Raw genomic sequence first — 14,872 nt, forward strand, 5'->3', positions numbered from 1 at the left:
GCACCTTTATTTTTAATAGTGTACATGCTTTACTCACTTTTTAGTAATAGTTTATGCTTCGATGTTAGTATGAATAGTCTTGATCCGGATTGGTGTGGTTTTAATATTAGAGGAACGTAATGGACTAATGGTAGGGGTCATTCTTGACCCCTATTTAGTAAATCCTTTCATATGTTGTTCCAGAGAGGTCAGAAACAAAATACTTAGACTTGTTTCAAAAGTTGCACCTGAATAAAGTCTTAATGAAGCACACACACAGCAGATTTGTTTTTAGGTCTTTCGCACTGCATTTTTCTAAGTATAAACATGCAATCATGTAGGTTTAAAAGATTTAAAAATGTTTTTGAAAGAAGTCTGCACTATATTGTACTGTTCTGAAATGTTATTACAGTTTAAAAGAACTGTTTTCTATTTTAATATTTTTTAAAATGTAATGTAATGTATTCTTGAAATAGGAAAGCCATCTTTAGTGCTACGCAATATTTCGGAAATCATTATAATATGCTGATTTGATACTCAAGAAACATTTCTTATCATTATAAATATTGAAAACAATGGTGCTGCATATGTTTGTTAAAACGATGGTGCATTTGTCGGGATTCTTGATGACAATCTTTGTCACTTTTGATCAATTTAATGTATTCTTGCTGAATAAAACTGGTAATTACTTGTAAAAAATTATGACAAAAACAACAGCAAATCAGTTAATTATAATCTCATAACAGTAGCCACATCATTTCATTCATTCAAACTACCATACATGCTGGGAGCTTTGCAAACCCTTGACATTTTAAAACATTCTCTAATATGAAGGTGTTTGATTAAACAACTCTTTGTATGCAATTTATAACTAAATTTTGAAGTATATTGTTCATACAAAAGGGAGGAGACACTATTACATTTCTAGGAGTGTCTCTAATAACTAAAAAATAATATAGCATTGTAATAAAGCTATATATTGGAGTTATATAAAACTCAGTTGTCAGTTGATTTATAAGGATATTGCTTATTTTACACAGAGAAACATTTTATTCAAAGGGCATTTATGCCATTTGCAAGTGCAAAAGGTCAACTGCTTTGCATTGTTTTTGTCTTTCTCTGCCATCTAGTGGGTAAATGAGACAGTGAATCTTCAGAATCTCATATTGAAATACCCAGTGACTTACACAGGCAAATATCCTTGGCTGTGTTTTTTTCATTAGATATGTTCATTTGAATTATTTTGACCTCTACCATTCTTAAGTGTAAAAACAGCTCGCATGATTCTCCCATAAATAACTTTTAAACAAGATATATTCCTATTTTTCAAATTCATTATACACTGATGTGTATGTGAAGGTGATGACTGTATGAACAGTTCTTTAGGTGTGTTTGTGTTTTATTCTATGTTTTTATTTATTTTGAAGTCACATAACCTCAAATTGTTTGTGAATGGATTGATAAATCATCTAAATATGTGATTTTAACACTAGAAATAAGTGAATGAAAATGCTGGGCAAGAGACATAGTAGCAAATAAAATTAAATCAACCAATATTTCCGTCATTTATTTTCTTTTTTTACACTGAAAGATGAATACAATGCAATAATAATACATAATGCAAAACATTCAGTACATGATAAATATAATTGACGAGTTTACAAAATGCAAGTACTTTGAAATGAATCAAAATTGTTATTGTTGTTAACCACTGGCCTCATTTTTAATGATCTGTTGTGCCACTTTTGGCTTTCCCAGAAGCTTGACTATTTTGTCTCGAAGTTCATCAGTCTTTAAGCTGTAGATTATGGGATTCAGCATTGGTGGGATGGTAACAGAAACAGTCAGAATGGCTGTGAAAACATCTATATTCTGAACTAATCGCAGGCTCCCTAGTATGTATGCTAGAATGACAGGTATATAATAGAGCACTACCAGCAGCAGGTGAGTGAGACAGGTGTGAAAGGTTTTCCAGCACTGTGATACGGATGCAATCCGCGTCACAGCAACCACTACAATCACATAGGTCAAAATAATAAAAGTTAAAGGGCCTAGTAAAACAGTCAGAGTCTTAGCTGTGGCCAGATGTCGGTTGTAAGAAATGTCTGTACAAGCCAACCTAGAAACAGGGCCATGTTCACAACAGCAGCTGTTTACCTCTCTTGAACCACAGTAAGGGAGTCTAGCTGCAAAAATGACTGGGAAAATCTCAAGCAGAACAACCAGAGACCAAATCCCTGCTATTATGAGCAGCATCCTCAGGTTGGTGTTTATGGTAGAGTAACGCAGAGGCCAACAGATTGCAATCAGACGGTCATACGCCAAAAGAGCAAGAGAAAAAGATTCCATGTCACCAAAAAAATGCATGAAGAACATTTGGGAAAAACATGCTCCGAATGAAACATAATTTTGATTAAATGCAAAAACAGGCACCATTTGAGGAATAACAACACTGTTCATTGAAATGTCGACAATGGCTAGGTTACACACAGCAAGATACTTAGGGTTCTGTAAGCTGGAGTTCATTAGGACGACAATCAGAAGAACAAGGTTACCCAACAAGGTGACAATGTAGATGATCGCCAAGAATAAAATGAGGTAGTTTTTGTTTGCCAAAGTGCGGAAGGCAGTTAAATAAAAACCTTCATTGAAAGAATTTGTTCCATTGCTGAAAGCAACTGAATAATTCATTTGAACTCTGGCAAATCTGAAACAAATATACAATTAATACATTTTCAGCTTTTAAAGATTCAGTTTAAGGTAGGAAAAACATAAAGACGTTCTCTCATATTAGCCTCATATAAATGCAAGCACTTCAACAGAAAAACAGTGGGAAAAAATACTGGAACTATTAAGTTCATTTACAACTTGAAATTAAACACATACACATAATACCCACCAACTACTTTGTAAATCTTGCTTTGGATTGAAATCCTGCAGTGTTACAGGAAAAATGGGTTTATAAAGGGCTGTTAAACTAATGACCAGGGTCTAATGGGTTTAATTATCCACAGTGTACAAACAAAGAAATAATTACCTTGCCTGAGGTCTTGTTATTTAGCAAAAATGTTTCTCATGAGTATTTAATTACTGTTGTAATTATGCCCATAAAGCTGTAGTTGTATTTATGTATTAGAGTTTTACATGCTGGGCCCACAGAGGCAAACAAGGTAAAAACAAAAGATAACAAAGGCAAGATGTCATCATTGTCTAATGAAATTTCATGTCTTATTAATCTGATGTCTGTATACTGTGGCAGAAGTATGCATAAAAGCGAATCTAAATCATATATATAGAAAAGTACAAATGATGAGTAAAAAGTGACCTAATGTGAACTTTTTTGTTACATAATATTCTCTGAGTAACATCTCGCCTAATGTCAGCAAACAGCAAAGCAATAAACTGCATCATTTATTCATGCTGTGAACTCACAAACATGTAAAATGGCAAACTTGCTTAACAGAATTTTGGCTTTGAGGAATGTTTATCTCTCAATCGCCTGTATTGCATTGCATTATGTTTTGCCCCTCACAATTAAAACTACAGAGCTTTGATCATAAATCTAATGAGTACCTTCTCATGATATCATACTATGTGAGTCATGTAACTCTGATGTATAGATGTGATACAAAATATAAAACACCTAAGGAAACACTTTTTTTATTTTCTTGTATATTTTGTCTAAACTGTTCAATTTAAACAAATAGATTTTTCTACTGTTATTTCAAGCTTTACAAGGTTGAGGCCCGTTCACACCAAGAGCGATAAAGATAACTATATTTGCGTCCACACTAGTGAACGATAACTGTCTGTTTTTGTTGCATTTACACGACTACAACCAGTAGATGTCCTCAGCACGCACGTTTCGACCGCATCTAAACAGTGAATCTAGCGTAAACTATCTGATCTCTAACGTAGTCAATGTATAAGAAATAAAAACAATAAGGGCTCTTTTCTACTGCACCTTCAAATGAGCAAAGACAATGTTGTCCAAACTAGCGCTGAATTCCTGAGGTAATTTTATGTTTTATGTTACTCTGTTTGCTTTGCAATGTCTGTTGGCTTCTCTACAATGTGGGCTGCTATTTCAAATGCACAAGCCCTATAAAATTTGAATGAAGTCTGATTAGCTGTCAGTGTTTTATCTTCATCAGCTGTAAAAAAAAAAAAAAAAAAAAAAATCGTTCTGAAAGTGATCCCAACGATATCGTTGCCCTGTATTGTTATCGTTATAGTTGTGGTGTGAACACTGCTATTTTCTTAAATTTGAAACGATTTTTAGAATGTTATATTTATAGTTATAGTTATCGTGCTTGGTGTGAATGGGCCTTTAAGGCTGGTTCATGTCAAAATTCACGATATGTCTTTATTAAATATGTGTCATTTGTTTTGGAAGGAGACATTTTCTGTTTCATATTATGACTCACTAAACAAACCGTATGTCTATCTTTCACAGCCTTGTTTTCATTATGGTGTCTGCCCTAACTAGGTCCATCTAATGTATTCCTTTTATACAGTCAAACTATTCAGACACCTTCAACATTTCTCACATTATCACAGTTTATTCGCTGTAGTTTAGAAAATGTGTGATAAAATATAACAAGAACTTGATAGAAAGGTATGTAATGGATTACAATCAACCAAAAATTCAGACAACTGTTAGTATGACAATATTTACAACAACTATCAATACTGTGTTGACCAATTACCAAGCAATGCTTAATTTTGTTCAATCTGTGGTGTAAAAATGTCACATTATCAATAATAATAATAAAAAAACACACACAGTCGGGTCAAAGTGTCTGAATAATTTTTGGTCCTAAATTTCTATCAATTTTACTGGTGGCCCACTGTATGAGGAATTTTTTGAGTATAATATGTCACAGTTTACTTACATAAATGAATTAAAGTGTCATGCACCCACTAGTAAAAAAAAAAAATAAAACATTATATCTGGTTTCTAAATAATTTTTGGTTTGACTGTATAGGACAGTTAAAACGGCAAAACAGATCAGTGGCATCAAATTATGTTGCATGGTCTCATTAAATAAGCACCACGGCCTTTATGTATGGAAAGCATATTATGAACCATGGCTCTGGCAACTATTCTAAGAAAACAATATTATTGTTATTTTCATACAGAGGTTAATGTACAGTCAGCTTTATCCTGGACGGGCAGACTAATACACTGTTAGGAAATATCTGACTGCTGAATGCTATGACTAACTTATCAGAATCAAGTACAGTAAATGGAATGTCCTTTGATTGTGTAAGAGTGAGCATTTTTCTCCTGGGTCCATTGCTGTGCTGAGAGGTCCATTACTGGGCATTTAATTGACTCATGTCATATTGGCTTATTTACCTGTTAGGTTTGAAAATTCAGTTCTTTTTTATATCCTTGAAAACACCTTGTTAATATTGTTTTAGACAGTTTGCCAGTACAATCTACAATCACATATATTCACATATATTCACATATTGAAATCTATCAATTGCAGTGAATGAGTGTCTTGCCTTGCTCTGCCATCTAGTGGGAAAGAGTTGCATCTTCATGTTTTTTAGTGAAATATGCAAAAAAAAAAACTGTTTGTATTGTTGTGTATTTTTATTATTCATTTTTAGCGTATCCTATATTTATTGTTTGTCTTTATTGATGTTGTTGACCACTGGTGTCCTTTACGGCAAATTATATTTGAAATCTACTCCAAAAAAATGAACAGACAATAACTGGCAAAAAATAACCATATAGTTTATATATTTTCACAGTCTCTGTGAACAGTGGGTCTTACAGTGACCTCTGAATGTTATGAAATTATGAAACATTAATTGTTAAGATTTTCTTTAACCATTTGAATTTAGCTTGAATCAAGTGAATATTTAAAGATGGTTTATGCTTGAGAAACTGCTGGATCTGGCCTGTTGAACATGCATTAATTCTGTGCAACATATGAAGCAAAAATCATACACAGCATTTAAAAGATAATTTTTTTAAATAATCATAGTTTAGAAGTGCATTCTGCTTAGCATGGATTATAATGTGAAATATTAAAAAAAGTATATCTCCTGCTATGGGATAAACAAGACATTTGTTAACCATTGGCCACTTTTGTCTTCCCTAGAAGCTTGACTATCTTGTCTCGAATTTCATCAGTCTTTAAGCTGTAGATTATAGGGTTCAGCATTGGCGGGACGGTAACAGAAATAGTCAGAATTGCTGTGAAAAGATCCACATTACCAATTAATGGCAGGTTTCCTAGTACATATGCCACCATGACAGGCATATAAAGCACCAGCAGCAGGTGAGTGAGACATGTGTGAAAGGCCTTCCAGCGCTGTGATACAGATGCAATCCGCTTCACAGCAACCACTACAATCACATAGGTAAAAATAATGAAAGACAAAGGGCCTAGTAAAACAGTTAGAGTCTTAGCTGTAGCCAGTTGTCGGTTGTAAGAAATGTCCGAACAAGCCAGCCTATAGACTGGGCTGAGTTCACAACAGCAGCTGTTTACATTTCTTGAACCACAGTAAGGAAGTCTGGCTGCAAAAATAACGGGGAATATCTCCAGCAAAATAACCAGAGACCAAATCCCTGCTATTATGAGCAGCATCCTCAGGTTGGTGTTTATGATAGAGTAACGCAGAGGCCAACAGATCGCGATCAGACGGTCATATGCCAAAAGAGCAAGAGAAAAAGATTCCATGTCACCAAAAAAATGCATGAAGAACATTTGAGAAAAACAGGCTTTAAATGAAACATAATTCTGATTGAACACAAAAGCAGGCACCATTTGAGGAATAATAACACTATTCATTGAAATGTCGACAATGGCTAGGTTACACACAGCAAGATACTTAGGGTTCTGCAAGCTGGAGTTCATTAGGATGACAGTCAGAAGAACAAGGTTACCCAGCAAGGTGACAATATAGATGATCGCCAAGGCCAAAATGAGGTAGTTTTTGTTTGCCAAAGTGCGAAAGGCAGTTAAATAAAATCCGTCATTGAAAGAATTAGTTCCATTGCTGAAAGCAACTGAAAAATTCATTTAAACTCCAAATCTGAAAAAAAAAGGAAACCGAAAAAGCAGGAATATTACACAAGTAAAACATTTGCAGCCATAAGAGTTTCAGTTTTTGTTAAAGTAGTAGGAAAAGCCACTTTGAAAAGCTGGCGTCTTTCATTACCAAGGTATTAGTGGATTTAGGAGGTGAATTAACATAAAAATGTTACATTTTACATTTTAAGTGGTATAAAATCAACCTCACATTGATTCCACACAGTCATACATTCATAAAAAAGTGCAATGTTTAACTGTAACAGAAAATAGTGACAACACCATTAGAAGTATTAATTGCAAATAGAAGTTAAGTGAACAAACAAATAAAATACCTACTGATTTCTCTCGAAATCTCGCTTTGGATTGGAATCGGGCCGTGTGAAAGGAAAGTAGTTTTTAAAGGGCTTTAAAACTGATGACCAGGGTCTAATGGGTCTAATTATCCACTTTTGTACAAACAAAAATCTAATTACCTTAATTGAAGTCTTGTTAGTAGCAAATAAGTTTCTCATGAGTATTTAGTTAGTTTAATTATGTCCAAATAAAGCTTTTGATGGTGTATACACTTTGACCTATAGAGGCATACAAATTCAAAACAAAAATGTGTTGCTCTATGGAAAAAAGGCAAGATGTCACCACCATGTAAGACAATAATAACATATTATAAAAGCATTGTAAACATTTTCAATATTGAATATGATATTCATACTTTTTAAAATAAGTAAGTACGTAAGTAAATAACTGAGGTCAAGACAAAGGCCTGAAAATTAAGAAACTTCAATAGAAAGAAATAAGATTAATTGTTCTCAAAAGTTTTTGTCCTTTTCTTAATGTGCAAAATTAGAAGTGTATGCTATTAAAAGCTATTGATATCTGTAACTTCTCTTTAATTTTCAAATATTTAAAGGAAGTACAAATAAATGTTTTACATACTATATTTGCATTAGTATATTCCAGATAATTGGCATTTTAAGCTACACAAATGTATATGGCTATATGTAACCAAAAAAATGTGAATTGTCAAATGAAATGGACTGTCAATTATGTCCCAGTTACTGTTATGTTATGAGGTTAAATTATTGCTAGAAAAAGATCTATACAGATCCACAAAACATCAAAATTTCATTACTTGGTCTACAGACCTAAATCTTTAATTGATATAAAGATAATAACTAAAATAGATGTTTGTTTAAACATATCAGATTTAACATCTAATAGTAATATAAAAGTATAAAAAGTATAAGAATAAATTCGTTATGAAACTTTGATCATGCACATCCCTCGGAGACTCATTATCTTGTTTTGACAAACCTACTGTAATTCCTTGTAGAGACACCAGAAACAAACATGACTAATTTAAGTACATTCATTAAACTAATGACTAATTACGGTTGCTACAGTACACAAAAGGTTGACCTGCAAGACTAACAACTAATGGGTCTCCAGGTAGTAAGATGAGCTCATGATGACACAGAATGTTTGACAGCCAATGAGAGAAGAGTCTGGTGTGGCATGGGATCGTTTGGTAGAATAAATCTGGACACTAGAAAAGCTCACACCAAAATCTTGAAACATTGCATGCAATGTCCTTAACAGCTGTTTTACCCATGTGTATAAACCACACACCAAAACAACAATAATGAAATGAAAAAAGAATCATTCAATGCATTTTAAAATTGTATGAATATGATTTCAATGCAATAATATCTTTGTGCAAATAAGGCCCGCTGTTTATTGTAAAGTGGGTCAATATTACTGTCAGTGCTATCATATGCTTAGGTACACTTCTGTTTATGAAACAAATGAATTGAAACTGCTTTTTTTTTTTTTGTGAACCATTTGCCCTGAGGTTTTACAAGCACAGACCTTGTTTTAAATGTCATTTTAATATGCTGTATAATCCACTCTCAGAAAAAAAACTACAAATCTGTCATTGTGGTGGTACCCTTTCAAAATTTATTAATATGCTGTATTTTATTTGTATTAGTACTTTAATGTGTTAATATGCACTGTTAGTATCAATATGTACTAATATGTATAATTTAGGGTTAAATAAGGTACAAATATGTACCTTTTAACTATTGTACCTAATGGTGCCATCTCAGTGACAGCTTTGTGCCTTTTTTCCTGAGAGTGTGGACCACTTTGCTCTGTCTGACATAACAACTGACTAAAGTGTCAGTTCGAATTTCCTCTGATAGTTACAAATATATTTCATGTATTGTATTAATATGAATCTACAAGTTATTATTTTAGAAATGAGTGTTTTTGAGGTCTGTGCTGCATGGCCCTGATACATTTGGTTTCCTTTATTCCTTGATCACCTGCATCTTACTGTAGGCCATTTCTACACATATCACAATATAAGGCCTTTTTTAAATGGGTCACTAAAGAGCTCAAATGTTTCCCACAGAAAAATAAAAATAAATTAAGGCCAGAGAACATAAAACAAAGCATGGTGGCTGAGTATAACAGCACTGTTGCAACACACCAAGCATGTCCCTGGTTCAAGGCCCAGCTCAGTCAGGAGGCCATTCTGTGTAGAGTTTGCATGTTCCCCCTATGTTGGCAAAAGTACACACATCCTTCACTCAAGTAGAAGTCCAGATACTCATGTTTAAAAAGACTAAATGTTTAAAAACTGACTATACATTTTCACCCAAGTTAAAGTAAACAAGTATGGGCTCTGACTTGACAAGTCAAAACTAGCCTTTACTACTACAGTACCTGTTTCAAGGTCACACTGGTAACTGGACCTAACATCATATTAATACATTAAAAGACCTACATTTACAATTTTGTTAGCTAATGAATAAATCCAGGCTGAACAGCCTCTATATAGAACACAAGCAGAGAGCTAGGCTCACAGGAAAAAAAGGCATTTACCATCACCTACTGTAGGCCACATCCTAGATTGTAGAGTGATTTTGCCTCTTGTTCCAGGAAACAACTCAAAATTATTATGATGCTATAAATATGGCAACATTTAGGTGTTATACTATACATTTTTTGAAACGCAAACAGAAATAAAATTAGAGTGCAAGCATAATTTACACTTGCTTACCCTTGTTAACATGCAGGGGGCCTAAATATCTAAGGTTTGATTATAAAATATTCTTATGATAAAAAGGGTAATGAAGGTAATTTCTTAATTTTTGTTAGGAAATCTTAAGCATCCACTGAGAGAAAAAATAACTCCTGTACACTTCTCTACACTGGAGAAAAATATATGGATATGGATGTTTACTTCCAATTTCTTTAGAGAAAAAGGTCCCATCTTATATTAGATAGCCTTAATCACTATGTATTTACATAAAAAATAAGTACAATGTACTTATTGTGTTCATATTGTAAAACACTTTTGGTGCTATTGAGTTGGGATACGGGTAAGGTTAGGGACAGGTTTGGTGGTATGGGCAGGTTTATGGGTAGGTTAAGATGTAAGGGAAGGGTCAACAGTGTAACTGTAAATGTAAATATAGAAATGAATTACAGATGGAATTACAAAGCAGGTTTTTAAAAAATATATATAATTACAATGTAAAAATGTATGAAAAGGTATACAAAGTGCATTGTATTAAATGATTAATGTAAATGTAAGTACATAGTAGTTAAGGCCACCTAATATAAAGTGGGGTGGGGAAAAGTGTTTTTTTTTTTCTTAATTTTACACAAAATAAGGTGTTGTGAACATCAGTGAGTACACATGTAATGACATGTCTGTTTCATTCATATTCATAGCCAGAGGGCGCCCTCGCAGAGAAACTCCACAAGTGAGATTCACAGAAGTAACAATTCCCTTTTGAATGTCTCTTCCATTGCGTAGCATGTTGGGAAACCATTGAGAAACTCCTGTTTACTCTGAATACCCTGAAGCCTGATTTGTTCACATTCGTGAAGCTGCACAAACAAATAGCAGTTCAGCCCACCAATAGGGATGGAGCCGCATGCTATATAAGTAAAGGAAACACCAGAAAGAAGCTGAAAGCCTACTCGCTGTAGAAGAGATTGCCTCTGTGGCCATACAAAAGAGAATTTCCTGAGCAACTTTCTTTGTGACATTGTTTTAAATATTGCGCCATGAGTGTGGCTCACTCAGGGAAATCCCTGCGTGACCCAGACAGGCACAGTGAGTGGGTCGCTTGCCTGGACAGCCCTCACACTGAGGCTGCGCTCACCGAGACAGAGTGCTGTCATTACAAGAGCATGAGTCTCACCCTGCTTCGCTCGCAGATTGTCTACTTTCATGAAGGCAGTCCTTCCCCATCTGATCTCCCATTTCTCCCCTCTCAGGAGCCTCGGAGAAAGAAACAGTGGGGCAACACGTCTGAATTGTCAGGCTTGGGTGAACTCACTCTTCACGCAATGCCTCGACTCGCCGGTGTATTTCATACGTGAGCGCCCCTTATTTGCAGTGAGTGTCTTGATTTCCTTTGACAGATCTGAGGAGGAAGGTCCCCGGTGACTCCATTGTCTGACAGCTGCGAATTCAAAGGAGTGGACGTGTTCCCGACATCCTTCCTCCCAAGGATCCTTATAAAAGTCATGCAGGATCTCAGCCTGAACTGGTCGGCTCCTAAAGAGCCTGCCTGCAGCCTCTTAGATGAGAGGGACGCCATCAAACATCCTTTCACCGGGAGGCCAGTTCTTCCTAGAGGTTCACAACACACTCACCAGGATGTGGCACGCCCCCTACTCAGCGAGCATTTTTCCCTCCACTTTTGCCTCTCTCACCTCTGTTGACAGTGCTAAAGAAAAGGGTTATAGCAAGCTCTCCTTTCTGAAAGAGGCCATCATTCTGCATCTCTGCCCTCTATCGTCCCTGGGATTGAAGGCCAATGCGGTGCATCCATCTAAGCCCTGCGTTAGCAGGCAGGGCTTATTCAATGGCTGGCCAAGTTGGCTCAGCGCTACACAGGATGGCAGTGCTCCAAGTCTTCCAGGCCAAACTTCTGCGCACAGTGAACGAGCTCAGCCTGAGTTCTGCTCCTTTAAGGAGCAGCGCACAGTGGCTGACCTGGCTCTGCACACTACAAAGGCCACTGCGCAGGCAACGCCATGGCCAAACTTGTGTGTTGCCTTCCTCAACTCGTCTGTCTTCCCCACAGGACTGTTTGTTCATGCCATTATTTGGCTTTGCCAAGCACTTCATGGCAGCACAGAAGTCGTTGCAGGATATGTGTCACTTCCTGCTGAAGCACTCCAGCTCAATGATTGGTTCAAGTTGCCAGAGGACTCCTTCCTCCCAGCAGCCTGGGCTCCAACTGCACCCTCAGACAGCTATACGCTACATGTTTCACTAATGCCAGGGACCCTGAAGTGAGGTTAGACCCTGAGCCACAGAAGCCCTGGAATTGAAGGCCCATGCGGTGCATCCATTTAAGGCCTGCAGGACCACCTCTACCCTAACAAACGGCTTATTCGGCGGCTGGCCAGATTGGCTCAGTGCTACGTAGGATGCAGTGCTCCAGGTCAAACTTCTTGACACAATGGACGAGCTCAGCCTGAGTTCTGCTCCTTTAAGGAGTTGTGAACAGTGGCTGACATGGCTCTGTGCACTACAAAGGCCATGGCCTTGTCAATCGACTGTGCAGTGTTTGTGGCGCTGAAGTGCCACCTTTTGTTGAATTTAATATAGATCAGAGTTGCCTTACTCGACTTCCTTGTCTCCCCCACAGGACTGTTCGGCCCTTGGTTTTGCCAAGTGCCTGGGATGGTTTGGAAAGCCACCCTAGGTGTGTCAAGCTGGGTCTTGCAGACCACAGAAGGAGGTTACTTGGCCCAGTTCACTCACAGACCCCCTCGTTTCAGAGGTTTCACCCACTTCAGTACAGGATGATGACTCTCTCGTTCTCCAGGCCAAAGTGCACAGACTGCTTACAGAAGGGGCTGCAGGGACTGTTTTTTATCGCTGGATCAAAACGACATTTACTTTCAGGACCAGATAGTCCATCATCACAGCACCTTTGCAAGGTGCATAGACACAGCCTCAGAGGGGAATCTGCATTATGACTTACCTCGATGATTGACTTGTGTTAAACCAAAACTTCATGCTCACAGGTCACTGTGGCTCAGCCAGCTGGAGCATCTTGGGCTGAAAATCAATTTAGCCAAGAGCTCTCTGTCTCCCAGCCAGAGAGTCATTTTCCTGGGGACAGTTATCGATTTAGCCCAGATGCGGGCCTGGATTATGCCGGAATGCTCACTGACAATTCAGTGCATAGTTTCTCAGAGTTTTCAAAAGGATGTTCTGCCTCGTGTCAGCTGCCTTCTCTGTGATTCTGTTGGGCTTCATATACAGCCCCTCCAATTTTGGCTCAAAGCTTGAATACCATCCAAGGCTTGGTTCCTGGGACATCTTCGCCTCAAGGGCGAGCTGTGGCTCCTTGGAAGGCTCCTCGCCTGTTTCAGAGAGGCATGGACATGGTTCCCCAAGTTGATCCAGCTGCTGTCGGCAGCCCACTGATGAGAGGCATCATCTGGCATCCCCGGCATGAGCTGCGGAGCTTTTATGTTTGGCCCCTTGATGGGAGTCTTTACAGCTCCCAGTGAGGGTCACTAACACCATTGTGGAAGCTAGAGCCCAGTCTACAAGATGCCTCTGTCTTTAAATGGTCTGTCTTATCTGACTGGTATGCAGCACGAAAGGTATGCAGCGGGGACCAATCCTCTTGTGACATGTCATCCTGATAACATTTCTGCAGGAGCTGCTTGACAAGGGGCACTTCCATTCCACACTCAAAGTTTATGTGTCAGCAGTCAGTCTGCAAAAATCACCTTGTTGTTATGTTCCTGAGGGGAGCTCAGAGATTGAATCCACCTCATCATCATACTGTGCCAACATGGGACGTTTTGACAATTTGACAATTGTCCTTAAAGCCCTACAAAGCCCTCCTTTTGAGCTATTTTAGTCGGCTGACTTGTGGCCCCTGTCACTTAAGACCGCCCTTCTTCTAGCTTTAGCATCAGTCAAGCAAGTGGGCAATTTACAAGCACTGTCAGTCAGTGCTTCATGCCTTGAGTTTGGGCCTAACGACTGTAGGGTCGTCCTCAAACTAAGACACAGCTATGTGCCTAAGGTGCACTCCACTCCATTTACAGCACAAGTCATTACCCTTCTGGCTCTTTCTAACTCATGAACAAGGTCTGAATTTTGGGGGCCAGTCATGGCCTAATGGATGAATTTTTTGAGGCAGTCATGGCCTAATGATTAGAGAGTCGGACTTGTAACCCAAAGATCGTGGGTTTGAGTCTCAGGATTGATTAACTCTTTCACCCTTGATACCACAGCTGAGGTGAGACCATTGAGCAAGGTACCGAGCCTTCAATTGCTGTAGTCCTGGCTTGCGCATCAGTGGTCTCAGTGTTGTTTTGTTAATAAAACACCCAAAAATCAATTTATTAAAATCAACACAATGTTTCGACCCTAAGGTCTTTTTCAGGCAAGTGCTCAGAAGAGTAAATTTTTTTAGCAACATGATCCATCACAATTGACATGAATAGTCAACTAATTTCCCAATCATCCAATAAACAAAAACTAATAAAAAAAATATTTGTATATGTACTCTCTGTAATAATATCTTATTAATATCACCACCCCTTCTGGGTATTCTTACTTGTTCAGTACTTAAATATCGAAGAGTCAACAAATTATGTTTAAAAGCATTGAAGTAATCAGCAATGGGTTCTTTTAGTCACTCAATATTTTTAGACAGTGCTGTGTTTATATATGCAAAACCACATGGACATTTAATCTAGTAAATTATGGTTTTGGCGTTACACTAAATAATTTACTTAATTTCCTTAGTCTCCCTGAGTGAGGATGGCTAAATGTA

The 14,872-nt window shown here is 37.4% G+C and overlaps 2 protein-coding genes across 2 annotated transcripts; both read right to left on the reverse strand.

Annotated features, from left to right (window-relative positions):
* Positions 1-1,683: 1,683 nt before the first annotated feature.
* On the reverse strand, positions 1,684-2,670 carry LOC141284806 (olfactory receptor 1f45-like). Its single transcript, XM_073817824.1, has one exon. It carries the CDS (start codon positions 2,668-2,670, stop codon positions 1,684-1,686), a length of 987 nt encoding a protein of 328 aa, XP_073673925.1.
* Positions 2,671-6,068: 3,398 nt separating this feature from the next.
* On the reverse strand, positions 6,069-7,028 carry LOC141284305 (olfactory receptor 1L4-like). Its single transcript, XM_073817314.1, has one exon. The coding sequence runs from the start codon at positions 7,023-7,025 to the stop codon at positions 6,069-6,071; it is 957 nt and encodes a 318-aa protein (XP_073673415.1). The 5' UTR covers positions 7,026-7,028.
* Between the last annotated feature and the right edge of the window lie 7,844 nt (positions 7,029-14,872).

This window comes from Garra rufa, chromosome 14, assembly GCF_049309525.1.
Source record: "Garra rufa chromosome 14, GarRuf1.0, whole genome shotgun sequence".
Taxonomy (NCBI): domain Eukaryota; kingdom Metazoa; phylum Chordata; class Actinopteri; order Cypriniformes; family Cyprinidae; genus Garra; species Garra rufa.